The 18,521-nt window shown below is 37.4% G+C and overlaps 1 protein-coding gene across 1 annotated transcript; it reads left to right on the plus strand.

Annotated features, from left to right (window-relative positions):
* The first annotated feature begins 2,575 nt into the window (after positions 1-2,575).
* LOC145163280 (uncharacterized) lies at positions 2,576-3,635 on the plus strand. Its single transcript, XM_079082117.1, has 3 exons — positions 2,576-2,750; positions 2,835-3,250; positions 3,453-3,635. The coding sequence occupies exons 1-3, from the start codon at positions 2,576-2,578 to the stop codon at positions 3,633-3,635; spliced, it is 774 nt and encodes a 257-aa protein (XP_078938243.1).
* Positions 3,636-18,521: the final 14,886 nt, after the last annotated feature.

Genomic DNA, 18,521 nt, shown 5'->3' on the forward strand with positions numbered 1-18,521 from the left:
GGGTTCAAAAAACGACCAAAGAAGCAAGTGGTAGTGGTGTTGACTTTACTGAAGGTGAAGATTTGGAGGTCATAGACCCAGAATCGTTCGAGTCACCTATTGTAGGTGAAGATAACAACAGAGAGAGGATGTTAAGAGACATAAGAAATGCAAAAAAGTTGTTCTGAGGGTGTAGTTCATCCAAAGGCTTTCACATTAGGACAGAAGTTTAAAACAAAGAAAGATGTGAAAGAATATATAAACAAACATGCAGTAGAAACCAAAAGGGATTTACATTTTGAAAAAAATAACAAAACAAGGATTAGGGTTAAGTGTAGAGGAGTGGTCCCAGATATGAGTGGTGGTCCATGGACAAAGTCAAGGATTGGATTCAAGGACAAAACAGTAAATATAAAAGAGTGTAAATGTCCTTAAAGAGACGGATGACTGGGTGGTGAACACCCTTGTTAGTGAACATCGGTGTGTGCAATCAAGAACCATTAAAGCTTGCAACTACAAATACATTGCAACAAACATTGTGAAGCAAATTGAGAGTAATCCAACCATTCCAGTCAATGCACTTCAAGAATATCTCATCCAAAAATTCGAGATGAACATGTCAAGAAAGAAGGTACATCGGGCAAAGGCATTGGCTCAGAAGCATGTTTTTGGGGATTTTCAGAAACAATATGCTATCTTGAGGGACTATGGAATAGAGTTGATGGAAAGAAACCCAGGTACTAATGTGAAGATCGATTGTCATACTGAGACAAATTTAAATTCTGATATAAGGACGTTTAGGAGAATTTACATTTGTTTAGGAGCATTAAAGGAAGGATTTAAGGCTAATCTAAGGGATTTCATAGGGTTGGATGGTACTTTCACGAAAGGTCCCTATCCTGGTCAAACTTTGACTGTCGTAAGGGTAGATTCCAATAATGGGATATATCCTCTTGCATATGCTCTTGTTGAGAATGAAACCACAAATTCATGGACATAGTTTTTGGAACAACTTGGTGATAATCTAGAACTTTATGCTAATTCAAACTTCACTTTCATCTCAGATAGGCAGAAGGTACATATACTTCAATTTAATTTGATATTGTTGTTATTTAGTCAACTAAGTATTGAAATACTTAAATAGGGTAGGGTAAATTACTCCGATCGTCCCTCGTATATATGCCAGAAAACGTGTTTAGTCCCTATTTTTAAAAATTAACTCGGACCGTCCGTCGTGTCGTTAAAAGTTGCACGTTTCATCCCTCGTTAGTTTAAATTTGCACGTTTAATCCCTTATGACACATAAAAAGACTAAAATGCCCTTTTCCTTTACCTTTTCATTTATTTTTAACATTTTTGACATTTTTAATTATTAAATTTTATTTTAATTATTTTTCTATTTTGTTGAAGACCTGACCACCACCACCACATGTAATCTAACCACCTTCGGAAATTATAGCACCATCACTACCCCTCACCGGAAAATAGAGCACCACTTCCACCCCTCACTTCATCCCATACACTCCTCCGTTCAAAGCTAGTGTTTCACTAAAAATAACTAGAAACTACTACCTTATTCACCGAACTAGCAACCTATACTCAAACCACCATTGAACCATCCACATTTACTGTTAACACCACCAGCAGCCTCCATCGGAAAATCCATCAAAAAATTAGGAAAAATAATCAAGGAAAATCAAGAAGGAAGAATCAGGGCATGGCAATGTTTAATTCGAAATCAGGAAAGGATTTAGGGTTCTTAACCTGAAAGCAGGCGGCGACAGAGATGGAGGAGGAGGACATGAGCGACGGTGATGCAAATCCGATTACTGCGTGGATTGTCTCTGGTAAGGCTCCAACGAGACCTTCTTTGTTGCCACCAACATCATCTTCTTCCCTATCGATATATGTATATGCCACCACCGTCTTAAACGAGTTTGAATAAAAGAACCATACACTTCTTTCTTTGATTTCAAATGACTGAATCTCGATTTCTGAAATGCCACCATTAGTGTGAGATAAAGAACTGCGACATAGGGTGTCAGAACCACCGTCTATGTAAGATTGGAGCTCTATTTGGGGATTTCATGTGTGATGGTACGAGAGAGAGGGAAAAAGAGACATAAATTAAGGTTGGTGGTTGTTAGAAGATTGACGAAGATGGAGTCATCATTGCCACTTGTGTGCTCCCATCTACACTCCTCCTGGTGGCCGGCAAAGGTGAAAGGGGATGTCGGGAAACTGAAGGGAAAGAGTAGGGTTTGACGTGTAACTGAGGAGGGGGGGAGGGTATTTGTTTTATTTTATTTTATTCTTTTTTTTTTATTCTAAAAATGATAAACAAATAATAAAATAATAAAAAAGAAATTACTAAGGGTAAAATAGTCATTTTATGTATTCAGGGACAGCCCGAGTGAAAAAAACATAATACAGGGACGGTCCGAGTTAATTTTTGAAAATAGGGACTAAACACGCTTTTTGGCATATACACGAGGGACGATTGGTGTAATTTACCCAATAGGGTATCATTCCTGCAATTGCCAAACTTTTCCCTCAAGCTGAGCATAGGTTCTGTCTTAGGCATATTTATGAAAATATGAAAAGACAGTGGAAGGATAAAGAGCTCAAAGATGTGGTGTGGGCATGTGCAACTGCTATTACTGTAAGGCATTTTGAGAAAGCATTAGAAGAGCTAAAGAAATTCAAAGTTGAAGCTCATGATTGGCTGATACAGATTCCTCCAACTCATTGGGCAAGATCTCATTTCTCAGGTTAGTACTTCATCTTTCAATTATGTTAACATTTACTTGCCATTGTTATGATTTGTTCTCATTTTGTATTATATGACTAAACAGGGAGGGCACATGCTAACATCTTGTTGAATAACCTGTGTGAGGTTCTGAATGTAAAAATACAAGGTGGTAGGGATAAACCTATCATTTATTGTTTGGAGTATATTAGAGAGTATTTGATGAAGAGAATTTGCAATGTACAAAGAGAGATTGATAGATGTCATGGTCCTCTCACACCAACTGCCACTAGTCTTCTTGATCAAATGAAAAGACAAGCACAAAAGCACAGGTGTATTTTCAATGGGGTTAAAACTCAAGTCACTACTCATTGGGGTGATCAGTTTATTGTGAATTTAGATGAAAAAACATGCACATGTAGACGTTGGGAAATTACAGGCATGTTATGCTCACATGCAATAAGTGCAATATGGGACAAGATTAAACATAGAGCAAAGAATGTTCCTGAGTTGGAGCATTGGGTCCACCCATGCTACTGGCTAGTTACATAGGCAAAAGTGTACAAACACAAAATTGAACCTATAAATGGTAGATTGATGTGGCCCAAATCACAATGCCCAACCAAGTTGCTTCCACCCAAACATGTTGTTCAGGTATGTCTTCATATATCAATATAATTGCAGTTTCTGAAGAACAACAATTTAATCTTATGTACATTTGTAGGTGGGTAGGCCCAAGAAGAAAAGGAAGAGGGCATATGATGAACCTGCTACACAGGGGCATAAACTGTCCAAGAGGTGGACCACTGTCACATGTGGAAAGTGCAACAACAAATGGCATAATTCAAGAACTTGTAAAGTTCAAGGTGGCCCTAATGACAAAAGAACTGAAGAAACAGGAGGATAGAAGTGAGGATGGGGGTGTTGTTGAGAACCATTAGGTCTTTTGATGTAATTTGCACTTTACTTTTATGGTTATGTTAACACCTATGTTTATGTACCAAACAATACTTACTTTGGGATCCTTATTTTGTATGGTCATGCATGTTGACCTTGAATCATTGTACACATAGGTAAACTATGAAACAATGTCAACTGCTGTTGTGATATACAATAGCATTTTTGTTATATTGTTGTTCTTGTCAAGTAGTATTTGTGATATTCAAAGTGTATGGTCATGCATGTTGAATTGGTGTTCTTGTCAAATAATATTTGATTACACAAAGCCATGACACAGTAACCTTGTTCTGAAATTAAACCATTTGATTACACAAAGACTATAACATTAAGACAACATTAACCAGAACATAATTTCCTGCAGTCAAACTCAAAACAGACACAAACACTACATAAACCATGCTACAATTTCCTGTCTTCAGATTCAAAATAAGACCACCAGTACATTAACCCTATGACCACGACACTACTTCTTGCATTCAGACACCACATTCAGAGGCAACTTCAACCATGCTTCAAGTAACGAATTGCAAAAAACCCCAACTGAAGAGAATGATTAACTTATACATCCTAGCCTGCATTGTAGCTTGTTGAAGAGATTCTTGGAGCTTGTTCATAGACCTGATTAACCCAGGTATCACTTCCACCGATCTAGGGAACATGGGCTCATCAAACCACCCAATCCAACCACACCTTCTCTCATTACGAAGACAAGACCAAAATCGCCTTCCAGGATTGCGATCTGACCAGGAAGTGACGATGGCTAGATCACGATTTCCACAAACACATATCGACATTTTCCACAGGTTTCTTTCTGTAACAGTAGTATTGGTCGATTGAATTGGGAGGAAGAACAACAAGAAGTAATATAGGCGTTAATTTATATGTTCAGAAAAGGTAATTTAGGCTAAAATGACATAAATACCCTCATGTGCAAGTCACATGAGGGCAACTTAACGTTGGAATGGACGGACATCCAACTCGGGGACCAAACGCGTGCAACTTATGGTCTGTAGGTACTATTTGAGGTAAAAAAAATTACCGTAGGGACTACATTAGGGAAAAATCCAAAACCTAAAGGACCATTCGCATAATTTGTTCTTTCATATAATTAGAGTGAGAAATTTAAAATTTGAAATTTGAAATTTGAAATGAAGAATCAATAGGTTGACAAGTGTTTCTCTTATTAGGAAGAAGAACGAGGAAATAGATGGCGATGAAGAGTCAAGGGTTTCAGGAAAAAATTAGGTGAGATCAGAGGGAGAGAAATCGATGTGTATATTTCAGGTTTTTAAAGGAACCACCACCATTTTGATTTCTGGAATGATTTTGAGATTTCTGAAACAATTTTCAGTTTCTAGAAACTTTTGGGTTATAGGTTTCTGATTTTTTTATCTTTTATTTTCGATTTCTGAAAAAAACACATCCGGAGAGGAAGATAAAGGGTGGGAGTGCTCCATTTTCTGGTGGTGGTGTCAGTGGTTAAGTGTTCAGCAACAGAGGAAAAAATATATATTTTAGGTTTAAAGTTGGATGGACCCACAACTTTAATTAAAATATTTTTCAATAATTAAAAATAATCAGAAATGTTAAAAATAAATGAAAAATAAAATTTAAAAGGGCATTGTAGTCATTTCATGTCTCGCAAGGGATTAGGCGTGTAAATTTAAATAACGATGGATGAAACGTGCAACTTTTAACCAAATGAGGGACCGTCCGAGTTAATTTTTAAAATAGAGACTGAACGTGTATTTTGGTACCTAAACAATGGACGATTCGTACAATTTACTCTATTAGAATAGATGTTGAATTTTTATTACGATATTGTGTTATTACTAGTTTATTTAATTATAACAATATTATTAAAACATAAAGAATGTATCGATGTTATATTGGAAATATTTTTTAAATTATAACGTTATAATAAAGAAAAAATACAAATACAAATATTATCATAAAAGAAAACTATAAATAGAATATTGTAATATACAGATTAGTAAAAATAAAAATTTGTTTTTGTATTTAACCTAATAATGTACTAACAAAAACAAATGCGTACATTTCCAACCACTAAATAACATTTTTATCTTCTCAAAAACTAAAAATGATGGATAACCAAACGCAAGAAAAAAGTGTATAAGATTTGCATTGACGCAAAGCTGGTCTAAAAACCATACATGTGTTTGTCATTGATTGTTTGTGTACTACATAGAACCTTTTTCTAAAAGGTAAAAGATTACAAGAAAATTTTGTCGTGCTGATACGTTGGACACTTTATGTATACATATATTGTTTCTTTTCAACAACTAAGCATCCAAATATTGAGATAAATTTTCCAATATTTGTTTAAAACTACACAATCTAAAACTTAAGAATAGCAAGAAGAAGAAACAAATTATATAAAAGAAATATCGCAATTGTCATAAGAGCTTTCATATTTGGAAAAAATATTCCGTTATAAGTTTGTTTTTATGTTCATTAATTCTTATACTAGTTGTGGGACTATGTATTATATAGATTAATTTTTTTAGAAAAAAAGTTAAATATAAAAGTCTAAATATTTGAAAACTTTAAATTTATAAGAAAATAAGAAAAATAATGAATTATTATAATGAAAAAAAAATTTATCTATTAAATTTGAACAAATAATTTAAATAATCAAAACAAAAGAAACTAATAAGCTTTAATTTTGAGAATTTTGAAATTAAAAGGTAAGTTCATTAATGAAATTGATATCTATTTATTACTATATTTATTGCAATTATTACATTAAAATATTATGTAAAATTTAATAAAATAAAAAACTCATAAAATGATATGTGGAAAAAAAATTTAATTAAAATAACCACAAAATGACATTTAACAAATTGAATGAGAGTGTGACAACTGGCCAAAAAACTTTCATTTATTAGAGTAGATATTTACAGAAACAGTATTTGTTTTTGCTATTATACCTGTTATAATAGGTTTTTTAAATTATCATGATATAGAAAATCGCTAGAGAACCCTCATATTTACCATAAAAATGTTCGGTTGGTTTGGTACCTTAGTTGTTGATACCTACTAGCAGGTTTGTAGATGCGGGCTCTCATACATATAAGTCATTCCTCTTCTGAAAAGTAGTCGCTCTTCCAGTGATTATCGTATATAGTCATTTTGAATGTCTTCAAATCCAAAACACCCAAAAACCAGTAAGCAATTGGTATATTTAATGGGATGTAAAGCAACAGAAAAGGTTAGAAGTAATTAATCATTAAATAACATTATATTATAATTTACTGTTACTTAGCTAATGTAATCCAAACACAATTATATTGTAACACAGTCTGTCCAAGTTGGGTAAACGGATCCGTCAACCATATCACTCCAGTCAAATACATCAGTGTTGAAAGTTGTTGGCACAACCGTCCACCGAGGATCATCCGCTCTACGCTCTATCAGCAGTGAGATCCACGTCATGATGTGCTAACAATCAAAAAATTTGCATTAAAGTAAGTATTGTTATTATAAGCGTAGTACGTGATAAGCATATGATTATATAACTTACATCGCATTCCAACCAACCTGTGTGACTATCTGTGTATAAGCGCATCCATTATTTAATCGTCGCAATACCGGTCAAAAAACGGTGAGCAACAACAACGAACCATTATGTTCTTTAAGTAGACTATATACGGTAGGCTCTAAAAGACTGTCCAACGGTGCTGGCTGTTGTCGTGCAACAGATTTCCTCTTCATTGTATCCAGTGGGACTTATACCATATAGACATAACCTTTTGGCGTAGAGAACGCCTAAGAGGTGTTGTCGCCGGCGTTTTGTATTCATCCCTTGGAATCTCTTTTAGATCGGGCGATTGAATACATGGAGACAACTGCTCAAGGCCTTGATTTAGTGATTGTTCCGGTGTGCATGATCCATAATCATGCTCCCATATGTCATTGTACTTTGTGGTACTAGTATCTTGCATGATAAGTGCCTGTACGGTTTAATAGTTTTTTTAATTAAAAAAAATGCAAAAACATAAGGAACATTAAGTTAAATAAAAATTGTATGGGAGTGAAATAATTAACACTGTACCTCCAGCCCCATCGAGGTACCAACATCATCTTCGGGAGTCATATTGATAAGTTTTACAAGCATGACTAAAGTAGCCTTATGCTCTTCTAAGCACTTATCTTGTGCCCTCATATGCTCGCAACATTCACCGAGCTCATTTTTCAATTGACAGACCTCATTTTGCAAGTCAGCAATAATTCGGTCCCTATCAATTGATGGTTCAGACACCAGCAGTGGTGGTGGTCGCATGTGAGATGGAATATCTATCCGTGTCTTCTTTTGTCGAGGCTCAAGAGTAGGGGAGCCTTTGGGTGATGGTGTTAGGGAAGGTTCCATATGAACTTATGTGTCGGGAAAATAATGGCAATCAATCCATGCTGAGCTAACTATCCACAATTCAGCCCGACTCTCAGCTTCTATTGGCTCAAACTTTTGTACAAGTCTATTATCCTGCTAACAAAATTATAAAACTATAAATAAACATAAATTATACATATAAAATAAAATATTAAAATATATAAGTAACCATACGTCGTCGATTGTTATAAACTGGTTGTAGCGAGTCTTCTGTAAAGGCCTCGGTTTCGACCATGCAACAACTCGAGGGATCACATTCTCTTGTCAGGTACCAAACAAACTGCTCACAAGAAAATTTTCAAGAATCCATATATGAAAAAAAATCATTTATTAGAATGTTAACAAACAAAAAAATATTAAATTGTTAATCATGTTGTTACCTTGAAAACGTATAAACAGTCGTTTAGGGTGTATGTCATTTCTTGAGGTTGTTTCTTTTCCGGTTCCACTGGATGTATATGCTTTTCAACCTTATTGAATACAGTAATTAGCTGTGAGTACAATTGATCCCAAATTAACCCCCCCCCCCCCAATGGATATCTACGACATAAAAAATTCCCAATTAAACTTTTAAAAGAATATTACTAATAATAATTAATAAACCTTAATTATAATCTGTAATAAATTAACTACAAGAAACCTGTTGAATTCATCAAAGTCGGACACCAAAGTCAAATACTCCTCTATAATAGGTTGTTTGCCTAAACGCCCTTTGAACCCCTTCTCTAACATATATAAGAGATATACACTGACCGCATCCTCGTCTGATAAGCCATTAAGTGAATGCTCAAACACATTCTTCACATCGTCTAATTTGACGGTGACAATCCTTGGGACCCTAGGAAAAACACGAGAATAGAAGGCGGCGTCGGAACCAAATGCAGGAGAATAATCTCCAAAATGGAAGTCGGTAACAAGAAAACATTCGTTCTTCCCGAAAGACAGCTCATAACCCCCAATCTCAAAAACCATTTCTTCTGCTTCGCTTCGGGGTCAATGATAACTTCGTGGCAAAAGACATAATATAGAATCAAAGGATCCCTATCTACATTAGGAATGTCTAACCACGTACCAAAACAAGAATTTTGGAACATAGCCACGCATGTCGTTCTGTCTTTTAATGCCGCAAGAATTTCCCCGTTGATTTTGGGTTTACAAGATAGTGTATGCATGAAGAAAAAAACCCTATCATGCTGCACAAATAAAAAAGTTGTTATAACAAAAACTGAGAAATATTCTATACCAATATTACGAACCAATTCAACCAGTTTCAGATTAGTTCCGGACTAGTTCGTCGTGTTCCAGACTAGTTCGTCGTGTTCCGGAGTAGTTCTTCGCGTTCTGGAGTGTTCCAGAGGGTTCCAGAATGAAAGTATATGTCTGGAACACTACATTTCGATGTAAACTAACAATACATAAATGTCAAATTAATTTTGGGTTGGTCCTACTACAATGGCATCTTTAATTAAAAACTTTGGAGCGTATTCAATTCATTCTAGAGGTATTCTACGAATCCCAGAACAGTAGTTCTCTGTGAATAATAACGTTATACAAACAAGCAAACTGGTTTTTTGGACTAAAGAATGTACCGTAAAAAAATCGGATCATAGTGGTCGTCTTCCATGTCGGAGTTGCATGTTAGAATCAGAATCGGAATCAGCATCGCGTTTCGGAATTGTGTTGGAATGTTGGAGCAACATCCATAATGAAGTCATAGTTATGGATGTTTTCAAAATATATTCCGGATTTTGAAATTCAAATTTCTGATCTGGAACACATACGGAAACTCCGGAACGAGTATTCTGGAAGCAACGAAATGGGCCGGCTCACCAGAAAAAGAGTTTAAAATACGTTCCGGAACAGCCCATTCCGAAGAATGTTTCGGACTAAAAATTTGAATTTTTATAATAATAAAACCATCATCCAAAACGTTTTCATAAAACCATAATGAAATCAGAGTATGTCAAAATCATCTAAATAAATTAGAGTCAAATAAAATGCGGAACAATATAGTGTGTGTGATGCGATCATCCCGAGCTCTTCCCCTTCGATCCGGAAGTACCTGAAACATAAACTGAAAGTCGTAAGCACGAAACTTAGTAAGTTCCCTAAAATACCACATCCCATACATATCTGCCAGCTCAAGGCTATGCTGGGTCTATTTCACCCTCTAGTTTATTTCAACTCATGCGTCGGACCAAGCCGTATCAGGTCTATTGCACCCCAGGTCTATTTCACCCCCGAGTCTATTTCAAATCATATGTCCGTACAAGGCTGTACTGGGTCTATTTCACCCCACATACATATAACAAACAGACACACATGCATATAACACATACAACATGATTTACAAAGACTACAAGCATATAACATATCCTAGTGTCCTACAGTATAGTGAGCAAACTCACCTCAGTCTGCTGACAGTCAAACAAATGATCGGGCTGCTGAACTAGAAATCCCCACTAAATCACAAGTAAAGAAAGCCTAATTATAAGTTAGGTCAATAACCCAACCCGTGAGTCTAAACCATAAATCCCGGCCTTAAGGGAAAAAGTTACTTATTCCTTTACTTATTGGGCCTAGCCCATCAAGGCCTAAACGCTACTAGCCACGAAACCCAAAAGATAATTTATGTCCAAAATGGGCTCAAGCCCCAAAGGCCCTTCACAGAAAAGCTTACGGCCCAATAAGGGCCCAAAGTCCCTAAGTCCCACACGTGGCCCGGAATAAGTAGGCCAAATATCTGCTTGCTTGTGATTTTTTCTTGTCATATTAATTGGATGCTAAGGATCCAAAATAGAATCCCTCTAATGGAATCGCACCTAACAACACCAACTAAGGAATACGAAAAGCCCTTGGAGAAGGGAGGAAAATCGCCAGCTACAAACCCTAAAAAGGTTTAGTTACGTTGACTTTGGAGAGACGCAAGGGGCGAATTGTTGAGCTAGGGATCCAACAATTAGGGTTTGATCCCTAACTCCCTATTTATAGGCATCTAACTGCTTAATGCCAAAGCGAATGCATTTTTGCTGAAATTTCCCCTTGACTGTTCCAGTTAATTAAACCATTTTAATTAATTAGCATCCAATCCTTTCTACGAATTAATTCCAAAATAGTTTCTCATTAATTTATCATAACATGAAAAATTAATAAATTGATTGCTCCCAAATACCTTTTGTCATTTAATATCTCAATTTGGTCTTAAGGGTAACTCAAAAGGACCATGTTATTATTAGAAATGTTACCAATAGTTATCACCTTGGACACTATTTCCAATATACCTTTCATCGATCTATGGGTGTTATAGTCACGTTATAGTGTCACAACAACTTGATACCATAGAATCAGTCACAACTTACCACATACATGGCCACCAAAAATCCTCATATAAGTCTCTGTACATCTAAGATGCACCCGGATGAAGAAACTTGGACCTATACACCTCGTCCATCACTATCTGTCGGGTCCTTCCTGAACGACGTATCCAACTCAAGGCTCACTATACATCGAGACGCCATCCTCCTATTGGGTATGTAGATTCATGGCCTAGTTCCGTTCCGTCATCATCCCACCTCGGGCTTGTAGACTCACGACCTAGCGTTGTTCCGTCATCATCCCACTTTGGGCTTGTAGACTCATGACCTAGTGTCGTTCCGTCATCATCCCACTCCATGCCTATAGACTCACGACCTAACATCATTCCTTCATTATCCCACTTTGTGCGTATAGACTCACGGCCTAGCACCATACCTTCATTATCCCACTTCAGGCCTATAGGCTCATGACTAGAGTCATTCTACTATTATCCCACCTACATAACAAAAGACTATTCTAACAAGAACATGAATCAGACCCTTTAAAAACTTAGATAGACTTTATTAGGTGTTCAGATCATACCTCGAATCCCTTGAAGGGTTTTAGGTAAAACAAATAAACTAGAAAAACAATTCCTAAGTTCACATGCAACCTACTTTGGATCTATGTTTTAACTATTGAACATACAACTTTGAATTGCAATACAAGAACCCTAGAGGAGAGAGGCTATTATCGAAAATAGTAAACTAGGGTTTAGGGTTTACATACCTTTCAATTGTTATAGCAAACAATTGATATTCCCTTGATCTTGATCTTGATCTTCTTGGAAGCTTTAGCACCACAAGTGTAATGCCTCTAATGGAGTCACACCCAAACTAGCAAGAAGGAAAGTAGAAGAGAGAGAGAGGAGAGGGAGTATGCAAAATCTCGGCCTTAGGGTTTCTTCAAAAGAAAGAGTGACCAAAAACATGAACCAGGAGGCTCCTTATATAGCTGAGGGATCTAGGGTTTAAGGGAAACCCTAGTTATCCTTTGCTTAGGGCCTAAGCAAACCCAAGGGCCTTATCCAAGCCCCTATGGACGAAATTATTAGGGTTTCCCCTAAAGATTTCGTCCACCCTCTTCCAAGGGGGTTCTAGAGCCTTCCACTCAACTATTAGATAATTGCAAACTAGTCCCTGCACCTTATAATTAATTCTTTTAACCCCAAAATCAATTCTGATTAATTTCTGGCTAACAATTAATTAAACATAATGATTTCTAATTAATATATTAATCCATTAACATATTAATAAATCATTTATATATATATTAATTTATTAATCTTATAAATTAATATCTCTCCTTTCATAATTTCCTTGTCCAGTTGCTAGGTTGAGGGCAACCCAAAAGGACTGTGCTGCTGTCAATTCAAGTACATACCAATTATAGTTATGGGCTTAGACACCTAATCCAACAGTCTCCCACTTGGATAAGTCTGTAACTATAATTGCTAGTATGCCTTCTAAATTTGACCAACAAATTGTAGCTTCCAAAAGCTGCTGCCGAACTCTGACCCAGTCAGTTACGTGTCCTAAGATAAGTGATCATATAACCCTTCGTTCTGCTTGATATCCCCAGACAAAAGACATGGAATGTAATCAATCTGTTTGTCCAGAATCTATGTTTCCCGATTCCTGATTTGTGATGATGTAGGACTTCTAATCGAACACATCAATTTAGTCCTGGCTGGGCCCAGCACATAAGTCAACACCAAATCATCGAGGGGCCCACAGATATCGCTTTTCCTGTTAGGGCAAAAGGAACGAATAAACGTTGACTCATATGCTTGTATCTTTTACTCATCAAATTATGCATGACAATACGTTTTATAACACCAAGTTACTGATGCGTTTTCGTATCACCAATGCACAACCGACTTGTAAATTACAACTCATATATCTTCGTTTCAAGATTATAAGATATTATCGTCTCAGTATTACTCGTGATGAATTCCATGAAGTAATACTCTGAGCGTGGGTTTATCCAATACTCAAATCTCAATTTCTGAGTACTCATGAACATTGCAGCAATTCTATTGCCATGTCTATCCTTAGACAATCTGCAATCCAATTCATGACAGTCTTAATTCACTACTTACTTCCAAGAGTACGAGCGACTGTGGAGTTTGAATAATCTCATTATTCAGGAAGTAAAACATGCAAAATATGAAACACAGTAATAAACAATTGACAAAAGGTAGTAGCCAAACTTATAAATAATACTTTATTATTTAATCACCAAAAGTCAATTACATTTACTTTGTTACAAGTTTCAAAAACTAATCTAACTACTAAAACTAATATCATCTTTCAGTCCTATGCTCCGAGCATGCTGAATATGCTTAGCCCTACTCAGACCCTTTGTGAGGGGATCTGCTGGGTTATCTTCAGATGACATCCTCTTTACTATAAGATGGCCTTCTTCAACTCTATGTCTAATGAAATGGTACTTTCTGTCGATATGTCTGGTCTTACCATGATCTCTCGGTTCCTTTGTCAAGGCAACCGCTCCTTCATTATCGCAGAAGAGTTCCATAGGCTCCTGGATGGTTGGAACAACTCCGAGATCCCCGATGAAGTTCCTCAACCAAGCTGCTTCTTTCGACGCTTCACTTGCTGCAATGTACTCTGATTCACAAGTAGAATCAGCCACCGTATTTTGCTTGGAACTCTTCCAAGTAACTGCTCCTCCATTCAGTAAAAATACCCAGCCCGATTGAGAACGGAAGTTATCTCTATCCGTCTGAAAGCTGGCATCACTGTAACCATCTACTCTCAAAGTATCACTGCCACCAAGCACAAGAACCCAGTCCTTTGTCCTTCGCAAATACTTGAGTATATTCTTAACTGCTATCCAATGAGCTCTACCTGGGTTTCCCTGATAGCGACTGACCATGCTCAAAGCAAATGCCACATCAGGGCGAGTACATGTCATAGCGTACATGATCGATCCGACAGCGGAAGCATAAGGTACACGACTCATGTCATCTATTTCAACATCTGTACTCGGGCATTGAGTCTTACTCAATTTGGTATTGCTCTGGATAGGTAGCTCTCCCTTCTTGGAATTTTCCATACTAAACCTCTTTAGTACCTTATCCAAGTATGTGCTCTGACTAAGTCCAATTAGTCTCTTCTTTCTATCTCTCAATATTCTAATCCCAAGAATATAGGCAGCTTCTCCAAGGTCTTTCATTGCAAAACACTTTCCAAGCCAAGACTTAACCTCTTTCAAGGTTGGAACGTCGTTACCAATGAGTAATATGTCATCGACATATAACACCAGAAAAGTTACTATACTCCCACTAGCCTTGATATACACACAAAACTCATCTTCACTTCTAGAGAAACCAAACTCTTTGACTTTCTCATGGAAGCAAAGATTCCAACTGCGAGATGCTTGTTTCAATCCATAAATGGATTTCTCAAGCTTGCACACTCTATTGGGAAACTTTGCATCAACAAAACCCTCTGGCTGACTCATGTAAACATCTTCAGCCAACTTCCCATTAAGGAAATCAGTTTTGACATCCATCTGCCAGATTTCATAATCATGAAAGGCAGCTATGGCGAGCAATATCCTAATAGATTTAATCTTAGCCACTGGCGAAAAAGTCTCATCATAGTCAACCCCTGGGGTTTGAGTAAAACCTTTTGCAACCAGTCGAGCCTTGAATGTATGCACATTCCCATCCATGTCTGTCTTCTTCTTGAAGATCCATTTGCACCCAACTGTCTTGCGACCTGGTGCACTATCAACCAAATTCCAAACTTGGTTGTCATACATGGACTTAATCTCGCTGTTCATTGCCTCTTTCCACTTGGAAGCCTCTGGGCCTGCCATTGCTTCCTTATAAGTGACTGGTTCATCTAAGTTTACCAGTGTTCTGTCACTTATGAATGTGTCACCATCTGAAGTAATATGAAAACCATACAACTCAGGTGGCACACTCACCCTAGTGGATCTTCTAAGAGGTAATGAGTTATCAATTGGTTCAACAGGAACTGTTTCCTCTGGTTGAGTGCTAGTGTCATCTAAGGTTCCTTCATTGGCTGACTCTTGAATTTCTTCAAGGTCAATAGTGCTCCCACTGTCCTCTTTGAATATGAGCTCTCTTTCAAGAAAGACTCCTCTTCGTGCTACAAAGACCACGTTCTCACTAGGCCTGTAGAACAAATATCCAAAAGACTGCTTTGGGTAACCAATGAAAACACATTTCTCACTTCTAGCTGCTAGCTTGTCGTGAGTCTCTCGTCTTACGAAAGCTTCACAACCCCAGACTTTAATATGTGCTAACGAGGGAACTTTCCCTGTCCACATTTCGTGAGGTGTTTTGGCAACCTTCTTTGTAGGGACAAGATTGAGGATGTGGGCGGCTGTCTCTAAGGCATACCCCCAGAAGTGAATAGGAAGCGAAGCCCGACTCATCATAGAACGAACCATGTCTAACAAGGTTCGATTGCGCCTCTCAGCTACACCATTTAACTGTGGTGTCCTAGGAGGAGTCAATTGTGAGACTATCCCACATTCTTTCAGATAGTCGTTAAACTCGATACTAAGATACTCCCCGCCTCTATCGGATCTAAGTATCTTTATCTTTCTGCCCAATTGATTTTCGACTTCATGCTTAAACTCTTTGAACTTTTCAAAAGTTTCTGACTTATGCTTGATCAAGTAGATATATCCATATCTGCTATAATCGTCAGTGAAGGTCACATAGAATCGATTAGCATCTCTTGTAGTTGATCTGAAGGGTCCACACACATCCGTGTGTATGAGATCCAACAGACCTTCACCTCTTTCACAAGACCCTGTGAATGGTGATTTTGTCATCTTTCCCAAAAGACAAGACTCACACATATCATCTGACTTTAGGTCAAATGATTCCAACACTCCATCCTTTTGGAGTTGGGCTATGCGTTTCTTGTTAATGTGTCCAAGACGACAATGCCACAAGCATGCCTCGTCTACACTATTAGACAAGTCAATATTAAGTACACTATTTCCTAGGCTATCAACACAAGTCACTGTTTCATACACACCATTACAAGGCAAAGCTTCAAACATAAAAACACCATTCTTATAAATAGAAATTGAACCATTCAAATCATTAAAAGAATATGTAAAACCTTGTCTGAACAATGCATGAAATGAAATAATGTTTCTTGTCATCTCAGACGAATAGCAACAATTTATTAAATCTAATCTAACATCATTACTAAGCAGAAGCTGATAAACTCCGATCTTGGTTACTGGTGAAGACTTTCTGTTTCCCATGATCAGGTTTATCCTTCCTCGCTCTATCTCCTCACTTTCCTTTAGACCCTGCAAATCAGAACAGATATGAAAACCACATCTTGTATCAAGGACCCATGAACGAGAAGATAATGAGTTATTAGCAGAAATAGTGTAAATACCTGCCGAAGATGGCTTCACTTTGCCATCCTTGATATCTTGCAGATACTGTGGGCAAGATCTCTTCCAATGCCCCTTTTGGTTGCAGTAAAAGCAAACTGCCTCTTTTGGATCAGAAACATGGGGAGTGGAACCATTGGGCTTAGCCTTTGGGCCATTACTAGATGACCCAGCTTGAGCCTTGCTCTTCCAGTTTTGCTTGGGAGGACCTTTCCTCTTTTTCCCCTTTCCCTGTCCAATAGCCAAAACAGGGGCACTAGCAGGTGTGGAGGGTATACTTTTACCTTTCATCCCTGCCTCAGCTGTCTGCAACAAGTTGTGCAATTGGGCCAAGGTCTGCTCAGTATTGTTCAAATGGTAAGTTAGAATAAACTGACCATAACATTCAGGAAGTGAGTTCAAGACCATGTCAATGGCCAATTCCTCATCAAAGTGAATATTGAGCTTGACCAAACGCTCTATGTAGCGTTGCATTCTTTGCACATGTGACACAACTGACTCCCCATCTTTCATCTTGCAAGCCATGAGTGACTTGACTACTTCGAACTTTTCTTGACGAGCTCGCTTATGGTACTTTTCCATAAGGTCCTTGTTCATCTCGAAAGGCCAGTAGTCCTCATAGTACCTCTGCAGTTCTGGGGACATAGTTGCCACCATGATGCATGCCACTTTGGTAGCATCATCGTAATGTTTCTTGTAGGCAGCAAGATCTTCAGGAGTAGCTTCATTCTCATCAAGCTCTTTGAGCTCCTTTTTAAGAACATATTCTTTGTTCTCGAAACGAAGAGCCATCTTGATGTTGCGCATCCAATCGTTATAGTTTGAGCCATCCATAACGACTTTGGAGCATATATTGAGCAAAGAGAAGTTTTGGTTGGAGGAGGACGAAGCAGAAGTGTTTCCAGGAGTAGACATCTGAAAAGAAAGAAAGTTTTAGTTAGATTTCAAGATACCTTAATAGAATAACCCAAAGATATAGTATCAAGGTTAGGATCCAACTATGAAGATTCACAACTTAGAAATGGGATGCCGAGATCCAAGTGCAAATTTCATAAAGGTAGGTGAATGACGATTCACCAATTCCACCATTAGACGAAACAAACGAAGTGAAATTCCTAATTCTTTTGAGATACATTGAAACTATTCAATGGCATGTTTTATTCTCAGATTATGCTCTTCTATTTGTGACTGGGATGCCGAGGATCACAAACAAGATGTGAATAACCATGCAAATGTGCTTGGTAACCTCATTGTCTTTATCATTAACTATTGATGTGCTGGTAAACCACACACGCTCCATCAAAATGACAATTATGAGATACCCATTGCTACTCTTTATTAGTGCCTTTTAGTGTGCTGGTTAACCACACACGCTCCACTAACGACCAATAAAGCATAATGTGCAATTTCATGGATTAGCATACTTTTCACATTTTTCCTAAAGTAACTAGAGTTGGGATTTTGAAAATAATGTTCTAGTACTTTCTTTAATATCATTATACTTTTAATGAGAAGTAGTTGTCCTATCAAATCCGTTCTGCTAATGACCCTCCACTAATCAAGGAAGCGGTGGGTAAGAGTGGACACCCATTCAACTACCATTTTATAGGCAGTTTCCTTATACCCCCCTTATAGATTAGCTTCGTGAAT

Source organism: Lactuca virosa, chromosome 3 (assembly GCF_052849685.1).
Source record: "Lactuca virosa cultivar CGN04683 chromosome 3, Lactuca_virosa_CGN04683_v6, whole genome shotgun sequence".
NCBI classification, from domain to species: Eukaryota; Viridiplantae; Streptophyta; class Magnoliopsida; order Asterales; family Asteraceae; genus Lactuca; species Lactuca virosa.